This window comes from Bison bison, unplaced genomic scaffold (assembly GCF_000754665.1).
Source record: "Bison bison bison isolate TAMUID 2011002044 unplaced genomic scaffold, Bison_UMD1.0 scf7180017854187, whole genome shotgun sequence".
NCBI lineage: Eukaryota > Metazoa > Chordata > Mammalia > Artiodactyla > Bovidae > Bison > Bison bison.
In genome coordinates this window covers 72,146-88,724 of record NW_011484760.1, presented here as the reverse complement: position 1 = coordinate 88,724, position 16,579 = coordinate 72,146, and the positions used below count along the sequence as shown (strand labels likewise).

The window sequence follows — 16,579 nt, the reverse complement described above, 5'->3', positions numbered from 1 at the left end:
GAGGAGAACCGCCGGCGGGGGGCCGCGGCCCGGCGGCGGGCTCGTGGGCAGCCCAAGGCCCAGATGACCCCGGAGCGCGAGGGCAAGATCAAGCTGGCGCTGCTGCTGACCTCCGTGGGCGCCACGCTGGCCGTGCTGGCCGTCGGCACCGAGTTCTGGGTGGAGCTCAACACCTACCAGGACAACGGCAGCGCCGTCTGCGACGCGGCGCACCTGGGCCTCTGGAAGATGTGCACCAAACGACTGTGGCAGGCGGACGTGCCCGCGGGCAGAGACACCTGCGGGCCCGCCGAGCTGCCCGGAGGTGAGGCCGGCGCCCGCCCCCGCGCGGGGGCTGGGACCCCCGCAACCCGCCGAGAGGCGGCTGTCTGAGAAAGCCGAGCCCCAGAGAGAGCCTGCCCCCCGCCCCAGGAGAGCGAGCTGGCACCCTCAGAATGCGCCCCCTACCCTGCCAACCTCAGCCTGTGCTCCCGGGAATAACTGCCCCAGGCGCACACCGTGCGGAGAGGGAGTCTGTATCCCCAAACTAGCCTGGGTCCCCAGGCCAGCCCCAGACTATTCCAGGACCTCCAAAACTCCGGACCCCCAGCACAACCCGTGATCCCAGTCATTTGTGTGCCCCTGGACCAGTCTGTACCCCCAGAGAACCCATAAGACAGATAGAAAGGTAGATAATAGTCGTGTCTGACTCTTTGCGACCCCATGGAATGTAGCCCCCCAGGCTCCTCTGTCCCCGGGATTTTCAAGGCAAGAATACTGGAGTGGGTTGCCATGCCCTCCTCCAGGGGATCTTCCCCACCCAGGGATCCAACCCAGCTCTCCTGGATTACAGGCAGATTCTTTACTGTCCGATCCACTAGGGAAGCCCCAGAGAGCCCGTGTCCCTAGAGAAACCTTGTGTCTCTGCTCACAGCCTGGGGCATGAGACCCAGATGGTGACTCTGGACACAGTTGGTGCCTCAGACAGTCTGGTCCCCGCAGAAACGCCCCCCGCCCCCCTGAGACGGCCTGCTCCCTTAGAGAAAGACTCTGGGTTCCTGGTGTCAGCTTGCTCTTCCCACTCTGGAGACAGCCTGCGGCCCGACCCTGCAGGCCCTGGGGAGATAGCCCGCCTTGACGCCTACCCCAGAGTACAATCTGCTGTTCCCTCCTACCGAGTCCACCAAAACAGAGCTCTCGGGAGACACCTCCCACATCCCAGGGCAGCCCTCCTGCTTCCTGGGAAATCTTCTTTCCCTCCCCGTTTCACCTCACATCCTCAGACTGGACACTCCAGCCCCCCTCGCTGTCTCTTCCAGGCACCCCCACAGCCCTCAATTTCCCACAGAGTGGCTCTTTCACCCCCAGCCCTGCCAGAGAGCTCTCCCATACCTCTCACTCTCCCAGACGGGACATGCCATGCCCTAAACTTATACCAGTGGGACACCCTATACCCCCTGGGAACAGATGAGATCTCACTCCACCTCTACTGACCCAAGGAAACTATCTGACACCCCTCAGAGCCCATTTAGGATGTCGCATGCTTGATCGCCTGCATGGCATCGCCAACCCTCCTCTTTCCTCTCCAAAGGATGTCTTATTATCTCGTGTGTGTGTTCCATTGCTTCAGTTGTGTTCAACTCTTTGCAACCCTATGGACTGTAGCCTGCCAGACCCCTTTGTCCATGGAATTCTCCAGGCCAGAATACTGGAGTGGGTTGCCATCCCCTTCTCCAGGGGATATTCCTGACCCACGGATCGAACCCAGGTCTCCCGCATTGCAGGCAGATTCTTTACACACACCCTTGATAGCAAAGTGGGGTGCCACGTGCCCTTGATCTGAGATACCCACCCACTCAGTGTGCAGATGGGCTCATGCTCACCCCTCAGAGCCTCAAGCAGATGTTCCCAAATTTTTGAGAAATGGGATGCTCTGGTGAAAAAAAAAAAAAGTGTTAGATATTGTAAATTAAGTATGCTCTAATAAAAAATTTTAATAAAGATAAAGTCAGAAATATGTATTAGATGCTTATGTAGTGCCTGGCTCGGTCCTAAGTATTTCATCTGCATTAACTTATCAATCTTCATAGCAACCCTGTAAGTAGTTATTATCATCCCCAAAACAGAGAGCAAAAAGTGTATATAAATGGATCCGGACTTCCGTGGTGGTCCAGTGGTTAAGAATCCACACTGCCAATGCAGGGGGCATGGGTTCCATTCCTGTTTGGGGAACTAAGATCCCACACGCCACTGTAATGCGGCCAAAAAAGAAATTAAAGTTAAGTATATGCAATTTGAAAAGAACTGAAGTTTTTTTAAAAGAGAGAGAGAGAAAGAAATATGAATGGCTCTGTCTAAGCACCCAGGCTAGTCACATGGGGCTTGAACCCTGGTCATCTGGTTCTTAACAACTACAATATACTGCATCTCATTAGTCTATAAATATGCCCCAGAGGTCCTCACTGCACTGGACGAGATGTCCCATCTCCTCTAACTGCATACTCTGGGGTCCTTCATATCCCTTGATGTCTCTCTAATGATCAGAAAGGGCTTTAACTTTCTTAAAGGACCATCCCCATCAGCCCACAGTCCTGACCCTTCAAAAGACATCTCCCAGCTTTCAAGGTTTCAGAAATATCTCACCCATCTCATGGCCCATAAAAGGACATCCCCAAGCAGGGGTGACCCATATCCCACTCTTTTTCCAAATGAGATGTACCACATCCTCTGAGATAAGAGACAAGATAACCTAAATCATTAGCAGCCAAAACGGGGTGCCAGATACCACACACTCTCTCGGAAAGATGTACCACCCCCTCTCACTCTCTAGATGAGACTTTCCATTTCCCTTTCAGAGGAAGACTGCGTTTCTCCCCCAGCCACTACAGACAGCATCCTCGCCCTTTGCTCTGCTGCACGAAGCATCTTTTGCTTCTTACTGCTGCAGAATCAGGACTCACTGCCCCTGCCGGGATACGTCATGCTCTTCTCCTTCCTTCCAAATACCAGGTGGAGTGTCCACATCCCCTCACCTGACTCAGGAGCTTACCTCTTGTCCTTCAGCATCCCTCTTCACTTTGGAAAGTACCTTACCACTTCCCAAGACCACCTGACCTCTCTTCTGTCTCCTTTCCCCCTCTTATTCACAACTTCTCTCCTCCCCTTTCATCATCCTCAGTTTCCCCATCTGTGGAATGAGAAAGCTGATTCTAGGTGTGTTTTATGGGAAATTCTGGCTTTAAAATGCAGTTTAGAAAGCATCTTTTTTTCCCCCTGAAGTGTGGGGTTCCTTAAACTTCAAGTACACAGCGTTAGATGAATCATAACTTTTCAGCTTGTGTCACAAAATCATTACCAGCCTTAGCTGGTTCTTTCTTGTGCATTATTTTACATTCTTTAAAAAAAAAAAAACCTCCTAATTCATCTCTTTAATGCATTGGATATATGTTTTAACTTGGAAAATATATAGTGTTATTTTTATATATGTATTTTAATTTACATAAATGATATCATGCTCTAGATTTTTTTCCTATTTGTGATTTTTTTTTCCTCAATGCTGTGTTTCTCAAATCTCTCCAGTCTAGTTTCTCTTATTCTAGTTCGTGGCTACTGTGTGCTGCAGAGGCTTGCCTGGGAAGCATCCATCACATTTACTTGTCTATTCCCATAGATATGGGCACCAGGTTGATTATTCTGACTCCATGTTTTTATAAACAGTGTTGCAATGAACATCAGGCAATACATAGATTTTCCTGCATGTGGTTTTTTTCTGGATGTATACCCAGAAGTAAAATTGCTGGGTTATAGGGTATAAACATACTTCATTTCATAAAGTACTCCAGAGTGCTTTCCAAAAAAGACTAGTACCTGTTATACCCCCAGAGGTTTCCTCTTATCCTTCCAAGTGCTTAATATTATCCTTTTAATATTTCCCAATCTAATTGATCTAAAGTGGTGTCTCCCTGCTGATTTAAGTTGCATTTCTTTGATCCCTGGTGAGATGGAGCATCTCTTTATGTTCTTGTGAGTAATCCGGGCTTCTTCTCCTATGAACTGACTATTCATCACCTTTGCCCATTTTTCAACTGGGTTATCTCTCTTTTCTTGATGATCAGCAGGAGTTCTTTGTGTAGACAGGAGCCCTTTCTGAGATAAAGAATCTCTTCTGAACGTGTTAACCTTCTGCCTGGATCTTGGTGTGCTCTGTTGAATAAAGCGGTTATCCGTTTCTAATCTCATTTGACCCTAAACAAGTCCATATGACAGAGTCAGGGAAGAGACTATTAACTCAGTTTATAGAGGAAGAGTCAGAAGCTCAGAAAGGTCAATAGCCCTCTCACGGCCACAGATCTGGACTTCTCAGCTCTGGATTGGAGTCTCAGCTCCTTGATAGCTGTGTGATAGCAGGTGGTTTTCCTTTTCTGGACATCATTTCTCTCTGTTTATCAGGGATGCTAATGTCATATTTCTGGGTTATTGTGAGCTATGCTAAATGTCCAGCCCTGAGCTTACACTAGGGATCTCCATGTCATTACCTCTCTTTTTCTCTCCCCTGCTCCTCCTACAGAAGCAAATTGCACTTATTTTAAATTCTTCACCACGGGAGAGAATGCACACATCTTCCAGAGAACCACGAAGAAAGGTAAGAACATTTCACCCGGCAGAGGGGATGGGATGACCACGCCAAAGGTATTCTTTTCTTTCTTTTTAAATTGACAGAGTTTGTTTACAATACTGTGTTGGTTTCAGGGGTACAGCAAAATGATTCCATTATTTTTTCAGATGATATTCCCTTATTTATTAGAAGGTATTGATTATACTTCTCCATGCTAGACAATAAGTCCTTGTTGGTTATCTACTTTATGTACAGTAGTTTGTATCTGTTAGTACCCAGGGAGTTCTTGATAGCATCATGCTCTTCTCTGCTTTGCTGCAGGATGGGCACAAGCTCCTAAGTCTTGGGAGGTCTCACCTTTGGGGAGAGGTGATTCTTCAGGGCCCTCTGTCCAGTGTCCCTGCCTCAGGTGTGTTATTTTGGGCAAGTCCCAGCCCCTCTCTGTGGGTAGTACAATAACATCTCACAAGTGTGCATTTCCCACATGCTAAGCACAGCCCTGAGAGCTTCATTTATAAGACTTCCAGTCCTTTCCATGACTCTGCAGGGCAGGGCCTTTATCTTAATCTACCAGATGAGAAAACGGAAGCCCATAAATGGTTTCTTTCCCCAGAAAGTGGCAGAGAGGCGTAATTTAAACCCAAATAATTCCGACTCCAACTCAGCGCTCGTCTATAAACCATGCTGTGAAAATGGAAATGTTTCTGAATCTACACCAACCAGTATGGCAGCCACTGACCAGATGTGGCTGGCGCGACTAAGACACTGAGTTTTCAATTTCATTGCATTTAAATCCATTTCAAATGAAAACACCATCTGTGGGTAGTGGCTGCACACTAAACAATGAAACTCTTAAGACTTCACCCTTTCTACCCTAACACAGGTTCTCCACCACCCCAGCACCTCGTATCCTCGCCAGTAAAGGAACTGTGGTCATGTCATCAGCCTTATCTAGTCTTTATAAGGATTTAATGAGATGGGGCAGCTAAAACACAGTGTGGTGCCTGACACATAGTAGGCCCTCATTAAACAGTGGTTTCCTGTCTTCTCCGCTCCTTTCTTCCTTACCTTGGTGCTAAGTGGGCTTGGGCAAATCATTGTGCACCCCCGCCCCAGGATAGTAAAATACCCTCAGGGCACGGCTATGGACCAAGTGCTGTGAGCCACGCTGGGCACTGGGCACATTACATGTGTCATTTCTAATCCTCACAGCAGACCAAATAGGGACTTTCGTCTTGATTTTTCTAGAAGAGGAAAGTGAGGCTCAGAGAAGTTCAGTGGCTTTAGCAGAACCTTCCAGCTAGAAAGTAGCTAGGGAGAATTCCAACTTGGATCATCGCACTGTAATGTATGGCCTTCTCTGTTGTCTCCCCCACACACACACAACCCACTGCCTCAGTTTCTCCACTAGTAAACAAACGGTGACAGATCATAAATGATGATTGGTAGTTCCCATCTCCTTCTAATCCTGGCTCTGCCCATTCTTGGCTCTTTGACCTTAGGCAAATAACTGACCCTTTCTGAGTCTTAGTTCCTTGAACAGTATAAGTAAAATATTGGACTGGATGATCTGCTACTTGAAAATTCTTCTCTAGGCCTAAATCTTTCATATTCCTGGTTCTGAGTCCCTGTAGGGGAGTTCTCTCCACTTCCTACATCCAGCGTTCTCTATTTCCCCTTCCCCTCCTCACAGAGGTGAACCAGGCAGCTGCAGTGATAGCAGTGCTAGGCTTGGCAGTTATGGCCCTGGGGTGCCTCTGTATCATCATGGTGCTCAGCAAAGGTGCAGAGTTCCTGCTCCGGGTTGGAGCCGTCTGCTTTGGCCTCTCAGGTGAGGGTTGAGGGCCTGCAGACCAAGGGCACTGCATGTTAGGAGATCTGGATTTCAACCTCTCTTGCATGCTGGGAGGTTGGGTCTTCAAGCCCTGTTGCATGGTGGAAAGTCGGGTCTCCAAGCACCATTGCATGCTGGGAGATTGGGTCTTAAAGCCCTGTTGCATGCTGGGAAGTTGTATTTCCAAGCACTGTTGCATGCTGGGAGGTTGAGGGAGGTCTCTGAGCACTGTTGCATGTTGAGAGATCAGGTCTCCAAGCACTGTTGTGTGCTAGGAGTTGACAGAAGCTCAAGTGCTATAGAACTCTCAGAGATGGAAAAGTTCTAAGTTCTGCTGCTGAATCAAACGCTTTTTTAGGTTGGAATCTAGGGTCTCCAAGCACTGTTGCCTGCTCACAGGGTGAGGGAGAGCCCCATGAGCTGTTGCATGCTGGGAGGTTGAAGAAGCTCTCTAAGCACTGGTTGCATTCTGGGAAGCACAAGGGCTATAGTAGTCTTAAATATAAGAAAATTCCAAGCGCTGTTGTTGGCCAAGAATTGAAGGTTCTCTAGACACTCTTTTAGATTGGCACTTGGGGTCTGTAAGAACTGTTGCATTTTTGGAGTTGACAGTCCAAAAAGTCTGCATCTTGTGAAATGTAGCCCTCACTGGATCCGACGGTTTCTAAGGTGGATAGATAGGTCATTCATTATAAAAGTTTCATTTATCTTTCATGGATCTAATGAGCACCTACTGTGTTCCAGACATTAGGCGAAGGGCTGGAGATATAAGATTCATAAGACAGACACTGTGTCTGCCCTCATAAAGCCTAGATTCTGACAGAAATAGACAGTAACCTGTTAACAATTCAACTATAGTTGTGATGAGAGTTATGATAAAGCATATAAGAGGTACACACTGGGGTGGGAGGTGTGTCAGGGAAAGTTTGAGAAAGTGGTATTCAAGCTAATAATCAAATGAGGAACAGGAATTACCCAGTGTGGTGTTGGCAGTAGCGGTGGCCATGTCGGTGGTGATCGTGTGGTGGTGGTGATGCTGGTAATGTGGTAATAGTGATATAAACAGGATATGTGAAGTCTGTGAAATATTTGGCAAGTTTGAGGAACAGAATGAAGATCAGAGCATAAAGCAGGGCAAAATTTGCACAAATGTACAAGGTAACCTTAATCCACAGATGAAGTAGAGGCTTGGTGAAAAATGAGGCAAGGGAGATACAAATGGTCAAGAGCACACTCAAATAGAAATGATTAATAATCACATTCTTTTAAAAAAATATTTATTCACTCACGGACTGTGTCAGGTGATAGTTGTGGCACCTGGGATCTTTTACTGCAGCTCACGGACACTCTAGGTGTGGCATTCAGGCTAAGCTGCTCTGCAGCAATGGGGTCTTAGTTCCCCAACCGAGAATCAAATCCATATCCCCTGCATTGCAAGGCAGACAACCAGGGAAGTCCCAATAATCACATTCTTATTATTGGTTTGTGCCTTAGAGAGCTTCCTAAATAAAGGGGAGAAAGTCAGTCACTCCCTTTCCTCGGTTTCATTGGGGAGAAAGTCACTCCCTTTCCTCTGTTCCGTTTATCCATTAGTTCACTTAAATCACTGCTATGCACACAGACCCATTACACTATGCATAGGTGTGAACATGCGTGTCATAGGAAGACTATAGAAGACAGAAAGGTGAAGGAAGTTATCATCTGGCTAAGGACATAGAAATGATACAAATTATCACACAGTTATAAATGGCAGTAAGTGCCCAAGAAAAAGTAGAGTCCTGTGAGAGTGCCTAATGAGGGCACTTGATTTAAAGCAGAGTTAGAGAAGGCCTCTTGGAGGAGGTGACACTTACCATGTCAAATTATGGGTAACCAAGCTAGAAAAACGTTTGGTGAATTTCAGGTCCTGAAAGACAGCCAGTGAGGTTGGAGCATGGAGAGTGAGGATAACTGGTGTAAAAGACAAACCAGGACGGATTTTCCTGGTGGTCCAGTGGTTAAGATTCCATAATCCCAATGCAGGTGACTGGGGTCTGATCTCTGGTCAGGGAACTGGATCCCATGAGCCACAGCTAAGGTTTCACGTGCCACAACGAAAGAGCCCATATGCCGCAACTGAAGACCCAGCATAGGCAAGTGACCATTAAGAGATGAGTGATCTTGGGGAAATTGCTCTCCTTCTCTGAGTTTAAATTTCATATTTATGAACTCATGCATTCAAGTATCTATTTGTCAAGTACCTATCCTATCCATCCACCCATCTTTACACTGATCCATCAATCAGCTCCCTCCGCACTGCTTTTTCTTCCTTCCTTTTTTCCCCATTTTTCTGTTTCTCCTTCCATTCATATATTCATCTATCTGTCCATCCACCCATTCATTCAATGATACAGTGTGTCTTTAATATCTAGTAAGTGCTGGATGCTGTGTTAGGTACTACTGGGGACAGAATGAAGACCAGATTAAGATGATTTCTGCTGTCATGGAATTTTTAGCTTGGTAGGAATTTGGTGTTGGTGTTATTATTGAACTCATGCCTGTGTTATTCCTGAGGGTGCCATGAAAGTGCGGACATTAAAGTGTTTTATGAAAGTTTCGGGCACAAAATGCTCTGCAGATTGTACAACCAAATGAAAGTGAAGGGTAGATTTGACTCCGTAATTATTTTTCTTATACTGGATGTCGGGGCAGGTGGGGGTTTCGAGGTCTCCCTAGACGTCATACATGTTCAGGTTATATTGTTTTTCTCCATAAAGTATATGTGTCAGGTGTCCTCTGTTTTAGGGATATGAAACAAACAAGTTCCTGGCCCTCACAGGTTTCTACTCTATTGGGAGAGATAGAAACCAGGCAAATAAATAACACTCATATAAATTAATGTATATTAATAATTACCAATTGTGATTAATGCTATAAATGAAAAGTAAAGTGTATAATGGAAACCTGTAACTGGGTGGACCCAACAGAGACTTAAGTGACAGTGGTCAGGGAAGGCTTCTCGGAAGAAATGTAACTTAAGTAGGGATGTAGAGAATGAGCATGTGTCATGTAGGCTTAGGGAGGGGAAGCAGTTATTCCAAGCACCATAAAGGTCTCCAGGCTTGAACAAATTGGGTGCATTCAAGTCCTGAAAGAAATCTTACACCATGCCGCTGTAGGGAGGGAAGTGCAGCTCGAGAGGAGGCTGAAGAAGTAGGCCAGGTCCGGGTCCCATCTACCCCTCTAGGTCATACGAGAGAGGCATTGCTTCTGCCTGGAGCCACTACCCCTGAGTTCTGTGCACGGCAGGCTTCTTTTCGTCCATCTGGGTCTCAGCTCCAGTGGCTGTTCTGATGACGCCATCTTGAGCCTCAGCCCCCGCCCCTTCCCATCACTCTGTTTTTATCTCCTTCCTAGCCTGCATCACTGTCTGAAATTACCCCATCTTCTCATGTGTTTACTTTGAGAGTCACAGCCTGGCTGCCCACAGGCCAGCAACAGCCCATAAATATACTTTGTTTGGCAGGCAGTGTATAGAGGTTTCTCTGAGCCAATATTTAAACTCACCCAATATTTTGGGTGAATGCCCCCCAAGAAACAATAATCAGTTTTCAAAATTCCAGCTGTTCTTAGAAAACCAGAAAATCTAGTCCGTTAAGCCCCTGCTTCTGATGAGCTGCCCTTGGCTGAAGCTGGGTCTGGGCCACCCTTTGTCACTGTCCCCACCACACCTGCCTGCTCATCTGTTTGTACTTTCTCATTGTCCCCTGGAGGCCTCTGAGTTTTGCAAGCCTGGGTTTATTTGTTTACCATCTGTCTTCTCCAACTAGAACATAGGTTCTGTGAGGGTCTTTGTTGGTCTTGTTCCTTTCTTTTTTCTTTTCTTAATCAAATCACATTACAACTTGCCTGATTGTCTTTTCATCTTGTAATCTGCCATCACTCTTTTTTCTTGTCAGTTTCATTGGCATATGAGTGACAAGTATCAATTGTGTGCATACATACACGTACACACTTACATATATACATGTACACATATATGGGCTTCCATGATGGCTCAGACAGTAAAGAATCTGCCTACAATGCCAGAGACATGGGGTCAATCCCTGGGTCAGGAAGATCCCCTGGAGGAGGGCATGGCAATCCACTGGAGTCTTGCCTGGAGAATCCCACAGACAGAGGAGTCTGGTGGGCTATAGTCCAAGGGGTTGCAAAGAGTCAGACATAGCCGAGCACACGACACGGCACATACATATACATACACACTGTTGTATATAAGGTGTGCACTTGATGTTGTTGGGTTTTCGTTTGTTCGTTTTGGTTTTTGGCCACACTGTGTGACTTGCAGGATCTCTCCGTTCCCTGACCAGGGATTGAACCTGGGCCACGGCAGTGGAAGCGCCAAGTTCTCACCACCACGCCACCAAGGAACTCCCCTACCACTCGATGTTTTGATATGTTTTGATACACATCATAAAATGGTCATGACAATCAAACTAGCTGACACATTCATGACCTCATGTACTAATCTTTTTTTTTTTGGTAGCAAGAACATTTAAGATCTACTCTCTTAGCAAGTTTACGTATATGGTATATTAACTATAATCACCATGTGCAGTGCTTAGTCGCTCAGTCATGTCTGACTCTTTGCAACCCCATGGACTATACGGTCCTTGGAATTTTCCAGGCCAGAATACTGGAGTGGGTAGCCTTTCCCTTCTCTGGGAGATCTTCCCAACCCAGGGATCGAACTCAGTCTCCTGCATTGCAGGCGGATTCTTTACCATCTGAGCCACCAGGGAAGCCTGTGGTCACCATACTGTACAGCAGACCTCCAGAACTGATTCTTCTTGCAGCTGGACATCTGTACCCTCTGATTAGCATCTCCTCATTTCCCCGTCCCCTCAGTCCCTGGCAACCACCATTCTGCTCTCTGCGTCAGTGGCTTCAACTAAGTTAGATTCCATCATCACTCTTTACTAAAGTTTTGAAGGAGTCTCTCTTTTTATTTTTTATATTTTTTAATTATTTTTGTTTATTTGTTGCTAAGTCGTGTCTGACTCTTTTGTGACCCCACGGACTGTAGCCTGCCAGGTTCCTGTATCCATGGGATTTCCCAGGCAAGAATACTGGAGTGGGTTGCCATTTCCTTCTCCAGGAGTCTCTCTTTTTAAAAATTATTTTTACTCGTTTATTTGGCAAAAGGAGAAGGGGGCAGTAGAGGATAAGATGGTTGGATGGCATCACCAATTCAATGGACATGAATTTGAGCAAGCTCCAGGAGATAGTGAAGGACAGGGGAGCCTGGTGTGCTGCAGTCCACGGGGTCGCAAAGAATCGGACACGACTTGGCGGCTGAACAACAATGACAACATTTATTGGCTGTGACAGGTCTTAGCTGCAGCATGTGGGATCCAGTTTCCTAACCAGGAATCCAATTCCAGGCACCCTGCACTGGGAGCGTGGAGTCTTAACCACTGGACCACCAGGGAAGTCCCTTGATGGAGTCTTAATTTGCCTTTTGTGATTCTTGATTCCTTGGTTTGCTTTATTCTTTTTTTTTTTAAGCAGTGAAAGACACATAAAAGTTACCATTTGAACCCTTTTTTTAAAACACCTTTATTTTATATTTTGACCATGCAATGTAGCATGCAGGATCTTATTTCTCTGACCAGGGATCAAACCCATGCCCCCTGCATTGAAAGCATGAGTCTTAACCATTGAACTACCAGGGAACCCCACACTGTTTTAAGTGCCCCCTTCTATGGAGAAGGAAATGGCAACCCACTCCAGTATTCTTGCCTGGAGAATCCCATGGACGGAGGAGCTTGGTGGGCTACAGTCCATGGGATGGCAAAGAGTCGGACACGACTGAGTAACTTCACTTCACTTTCACTTTCTGTGGCATTAAGTTCATTCACACAGTCCTGCAACCATCCCCACCACCCATCTCCAGCACTTTAACGTCTTCTCCAGTTAAAACTCTCTCCCCATTAAACACCAACTCTCTGCTCACCCTTTCTCTCTCCCGGCACCCACCTTTTACCCTGTCTCTGTGAATTTGGGTCTTGTTCTTTCTCTCCGGCTTCCAAAACTGTGCTTGCTGTAGAGCAAGTGCTTAGTAAGTGATCGTTGAAGGGGTGCTAGTGAAACCACAGAAATATGTCTCGGGTGGGGGGGCACTGGGAGGCTCCAGTCCTTGATATCTCAGCACAGAAGGAATTCAGTGAGAGGCAAAGTGATGGATAAGAAGTGATCTATTAGAATAGCACGCTTGTAAGTGGGCAGGTGAGAGGGTGCCGTGCTGAGAACTTAGTGGGCTGCAGTTTTATAAACAAGAGAAAAGTGGGGAGGGAAAGAGAATCCCCTGCTCTCTTCTTAAGCCCACATCCAGCTTCCATCATCAGCAACGTCTCCATGTCAGGTGGGGAGTTTTCTTGTCCCTACATACATGGTCAAATCCTGGGTCGGGATGATCCCCTGGAGGAGGGCATGGCAACCCTCTTCAGTGTTCTTGCCTGGAGAACCCCATGGACAGAGGAGCCTGGCAGGCTAGAGTCCATGGAGTTGCAAAGAATCAGACACGACTGAGCAACTAACACACACACACACACACACACACACACACGGTCAAGCTAGGACTGTCACAGTGCAATGGAAATGAGCAAAAAGGTGGTAACATAAAATAACTAAAATAAGGTAAATCCTCTCGGGTTTCAGCATAACGTCCCCTTTTCCTTATATTTCTGTTTTTAGTACACATGCCTGGAGAAGTGTGTCCTAGGGGTCAGTAGCTTACTGAGCCCACTGGCCAGGATGTGGGTCTCATGCCATCACTGTTTCTTTGTGTGAGGGCATGTCTCATGCTGCATGGGTTGATTGCTAAGCAAACCTGTTTGGTTTTGGTTCTGTGGTTAAGCAAACCTGCTTTTTTTTTTGGGGGGGGGCGTGCCATACAGCACCCAAGGATCTTAGTTCCCTGACCAGGGATTGAACCCCAGCTCCCTGCAGTGGCAACATGGAGTCCTAACCACTGGCTCGCCAAGGAATTCCCTGGCATGTCTTCTTGAATGGTTGTTAACTTACAGGGGTCTCCCGAACATTTTCCTTTACTCCTGACCCCTTGGCGGGATTACCTATTTAATCACCTCCTTTGTCCCTTCGCTCTGTCACTAAGAGGGGCCTCTGAGGTTTCCGGCTTGAGGAAGCATGTTTGGGGGGCTATATTGGGGAAGGTGCTCAGACCTCAGTGGGGGACCCCCCAGGGCCTAAGGACCACATCTGTTCTCTCCCCACAGGCCTGCTGGTCCTCGTCAGCCTGGAGGTCTTCCGGCATTCCGTGAGAGCCTTGATGCAGAGGGTCAGCCCCGAGCCCCCCGTGGCCCCGGCCCTGACCTACGAGTACTCCTGGTCCCTGGGCTGTGGCGTGGGGGCCGGCCTGATCCTGATGCTGGGAGGTGGCTGCTTTCTGCTGCTCGCCCTGCCTCCTGGACCCTGGAGTCCCCTCTGTCCCAAGTGGGGCCAGAGGGCCCCCTAGCGCCACCGTCACCATCCCGTCGTGCGTTCTCTCAGCAACTTCCCAACGCCGCTCCGCCCTCCCCACCATCCCCTTTGCATCTTTCACCCCGTGCCCCAGAGAGACTGTGTTCTCTGAACTCTGGGGCCCATGCTGTTTGCACAAACCTGCCCCTCCCTCTCTTAAATACCTTTTTCCTCTGTAAATATGTTTTTCTTTTTTCTCTATGGCTGGATTTGGGTTGCTTGGGGGTGGGGCGGGGAGAGGATTTTTTTGCAAACGAGGGTCCCCAGGGAAGACTGCTGGGGACCTGATGGGGTAACTAGCGGGTGGGGGTGGATGGGCGAGGTCAGGGGGTGCTAGGAGGGAGTTGGACCTTCTTGTTGCCCAGATTGGGTTGTATTCAGCTGTGGGACAGACTTCTTTTGGGGAGAGCAGGGAGGGGAGAATCTGGGTCTGACCTGGCTGTGGTCTGATTTGGGATTAAAGGTTTGGAAATTTAACAGCTTTGGAGTCCGTTGTGATGTGGGTTGTGTATTGCAGGGTAGGGAAAAGGGGTCACCGTGCTCTTCAGAAAACCTCTGCCTGCTACTCGTTGGCCCCAAAGTCACGTGTCAATGAACCCATAGTGAGTGATGGAAAACCCAGTATGGAACACAGACATTGTTACGGGTTAAATGGGGTCCCTGCGGGAAGTATGTGTTGGGGTCCGAACCTCCAGGACCTCAGAATGTGACCTTGTTTGGAGATGGAGCCTTTGCGGAGGTGATCCAGTGAAAAGGGGGTCATTAGTCCGAGCCCTAGTCCTGTAGGTGCTTGTGCTCAGTCACTCAGTGCTGTCTGACCCTCTGCAAACCGGTGGCCCGTAGCCCGCCAGGCTCCTCCGTCCATGGGCTTCTCCAGGCAAGAACACTGGAGCGGGTGGCCATGCCCTCCTCCAGGGGCTCTTCCTGACACAGGATTGAACCCAAGTCTCTCGCATTGCAGGCAGGTTCTTTACCACTGAGCCTCCCGGAAAGTCTCCTGGTGTCCTCGTGTGGAGACGAGACTAAGACTCTGAGGGCGGACAGCAGGCAGGCGAGGTGAAGAGACGCAGGGAGAAGACCATCTCCAAGCCTAGGAGAGCTGCTTGTAAGAGATTCCCGCCTCAGCCCTGCAGACGCCCTGACCTCAGGCCTCCAGTCTCCAGCACCCTGAGACAGAGCATTTCAGGGTCTAAGCCCCCAGTGTGGGGGCTTTGTCAGGGCCACCCCAGCAAGCTGGCACACTTATCAGTGCCTGGCAGGGGCCTTCGGCTGCAACAAATGCCTACAAATGTACAAGTGGCTTTGGAAGTGGGTATGGGCAGCAGCTGGAGGCACTTTGAGGTGCATTCTAGAATCAGCCTAGATTGCCTCGACGAGACCATTAGTAGGAATACAACGTGAAAGGAATTCTGAGGAGGACTCGGGAAGAGGGGAAGAGAGCTATGGAGAAAGCATCCACCATCTCAGACAACACTCGGATCATCATGAGCGGAATGTTGGTTGAAGACGGTCCCCCACAGCTCTCAGGGAGCGGGCCAGGGTGTCACGTTCAAGCCCTTCAGCCCGAGGGCCCAGCCTCTTCCCGGGAGGACCAGTGTGCACCTTTCAACTCAGAAATCTCAACTCGAGCGAAGAATGAATTCTTCAATTGGGTAGGAATCGCTGAAGCTGAGCTCAGAGGCAAAGTCTCTTAAATTTAAGTTTAAAAATATTTAAATATGGAATATGTGCTGGCTTATGACTACAAATGTTTAAATATTGTGAGTGTGAGTGTCTTAAGTGCTTCTATATTTAAGAATAAATTATAATGTGATTATATATAATATATAAAATACATAAAACATTACATATAATTTATTTACTATAAGTTCAGTTAAATATATTAACAGTATATATTTTATATGTATGCTACTCCTACTGCTAAGTTGCTTCAGTCGTGTCCGACTCTGCGCGACCCCACAGACAGCAGCCCACCAGGCTCCCCTGTCCCTGGGATTCTCCAGGCAAGAACACTGGAGTGGGTTGCCATTTCCTTCTCCAATGCATGAAAGTGAAAAGTGAAAGTGAAGTCGCTCAGTCATGTCCGACCCTCAGTGACCCCATGGACTCCAGCCTACCAGGCTCCTCTGTCCATGAGATTTTCCAGGCAAGAGTACTGGAGTGGGTTGATCAGTCAGTTCAGTTCAGTCACTCAGTCGTGTCCGACTCTTTGCGACCCCATGAATCGCAGCATGCCAGGCCTCCCTGTCCATCACAAACTCTCGGAGTTCACTCAGACTCAAGTCCATTTGAGTCAGTGATGCCATCCAGCCATCTCATCCTCTGTCATCCCCTTCTCTTCCTGCCCTCAATCCCTCCCAGCATCAGAGTCTTTTCCAATGAGTCAGCTCTTTGCATGAGGTGGCCAAAGTACTGGAGTTTCATCTTCAGCATCATTCCCTCCAAAGAAATCCCAGGGCTGATCTTCAGAATGGACTGGAGTGGGTTGATAAATATATATAATTACAGAAACATTGTAAATTAAATATATTTAATATAAACAGAAAAATAATATAATATAAAATTCTAACACAGTATAAAATTATATACAATATATACCAGTATTATATATGATTATATCATAATAAGCA

General features: G+C 47.6%; 1 protein-coding gene across 1 annotated transcript; it reads left to right on the top strand.

Annotated features, from left to right (window-relative positions):
* The first annotated feature begins 6 nt into the window (after nucleotides 1–6).
* CACNG6 (calcium channel, voltage-dependent, gamma subunit 6) lies at nucleotides 7–14,839 on the top strand. Its single transcript, XM_010855974.1, has 4 exons — nucleotides 7–304; nucleotides 4,547–4,621; nucleotides 6,288–6,425; nucleotides 13,706–14,839. The coding sequence occupies exons 1-4, from the start codon at nucleotides 64–66 to the stop codon at nucleotides 13,942–13,944; spliced, it is 693 nt and encodes a 230-aa protein (XP_010854276.1). The 5' UTR covers nucleotides 7–63; the 3' UTR covers nucleotides 13,945–14,839.
* The last annotated feature ends 1,740 nt before the right edge of the window (nucleotides 14,840–16,579 follow it).

Bases quoted from the DNA above. Each gene is read 5' to 3' on its own strand.
- CACNG6 (XM_010855974.1), top strand. From the start codon at position 64: ATGACCCCGGAGCGCGAGGGCAAGATCAAGCTGGCGCTGCTGCTGACC. The intron at 305-4,546 runs GTGAGGCCGGCG...CTCCTCCTACAG, and splicing joins GCCCGCCGAGCTGCCCGGAG to AAGCAAATTGCACTTATTTT. The intron at 4,622-6,287 runs GTAAGAACATTT...CCCTCCTCACAG, and splicing joins CCAGAGAACCACGAAGAAAG to AGGTGAACCAGGCAGCTGCA.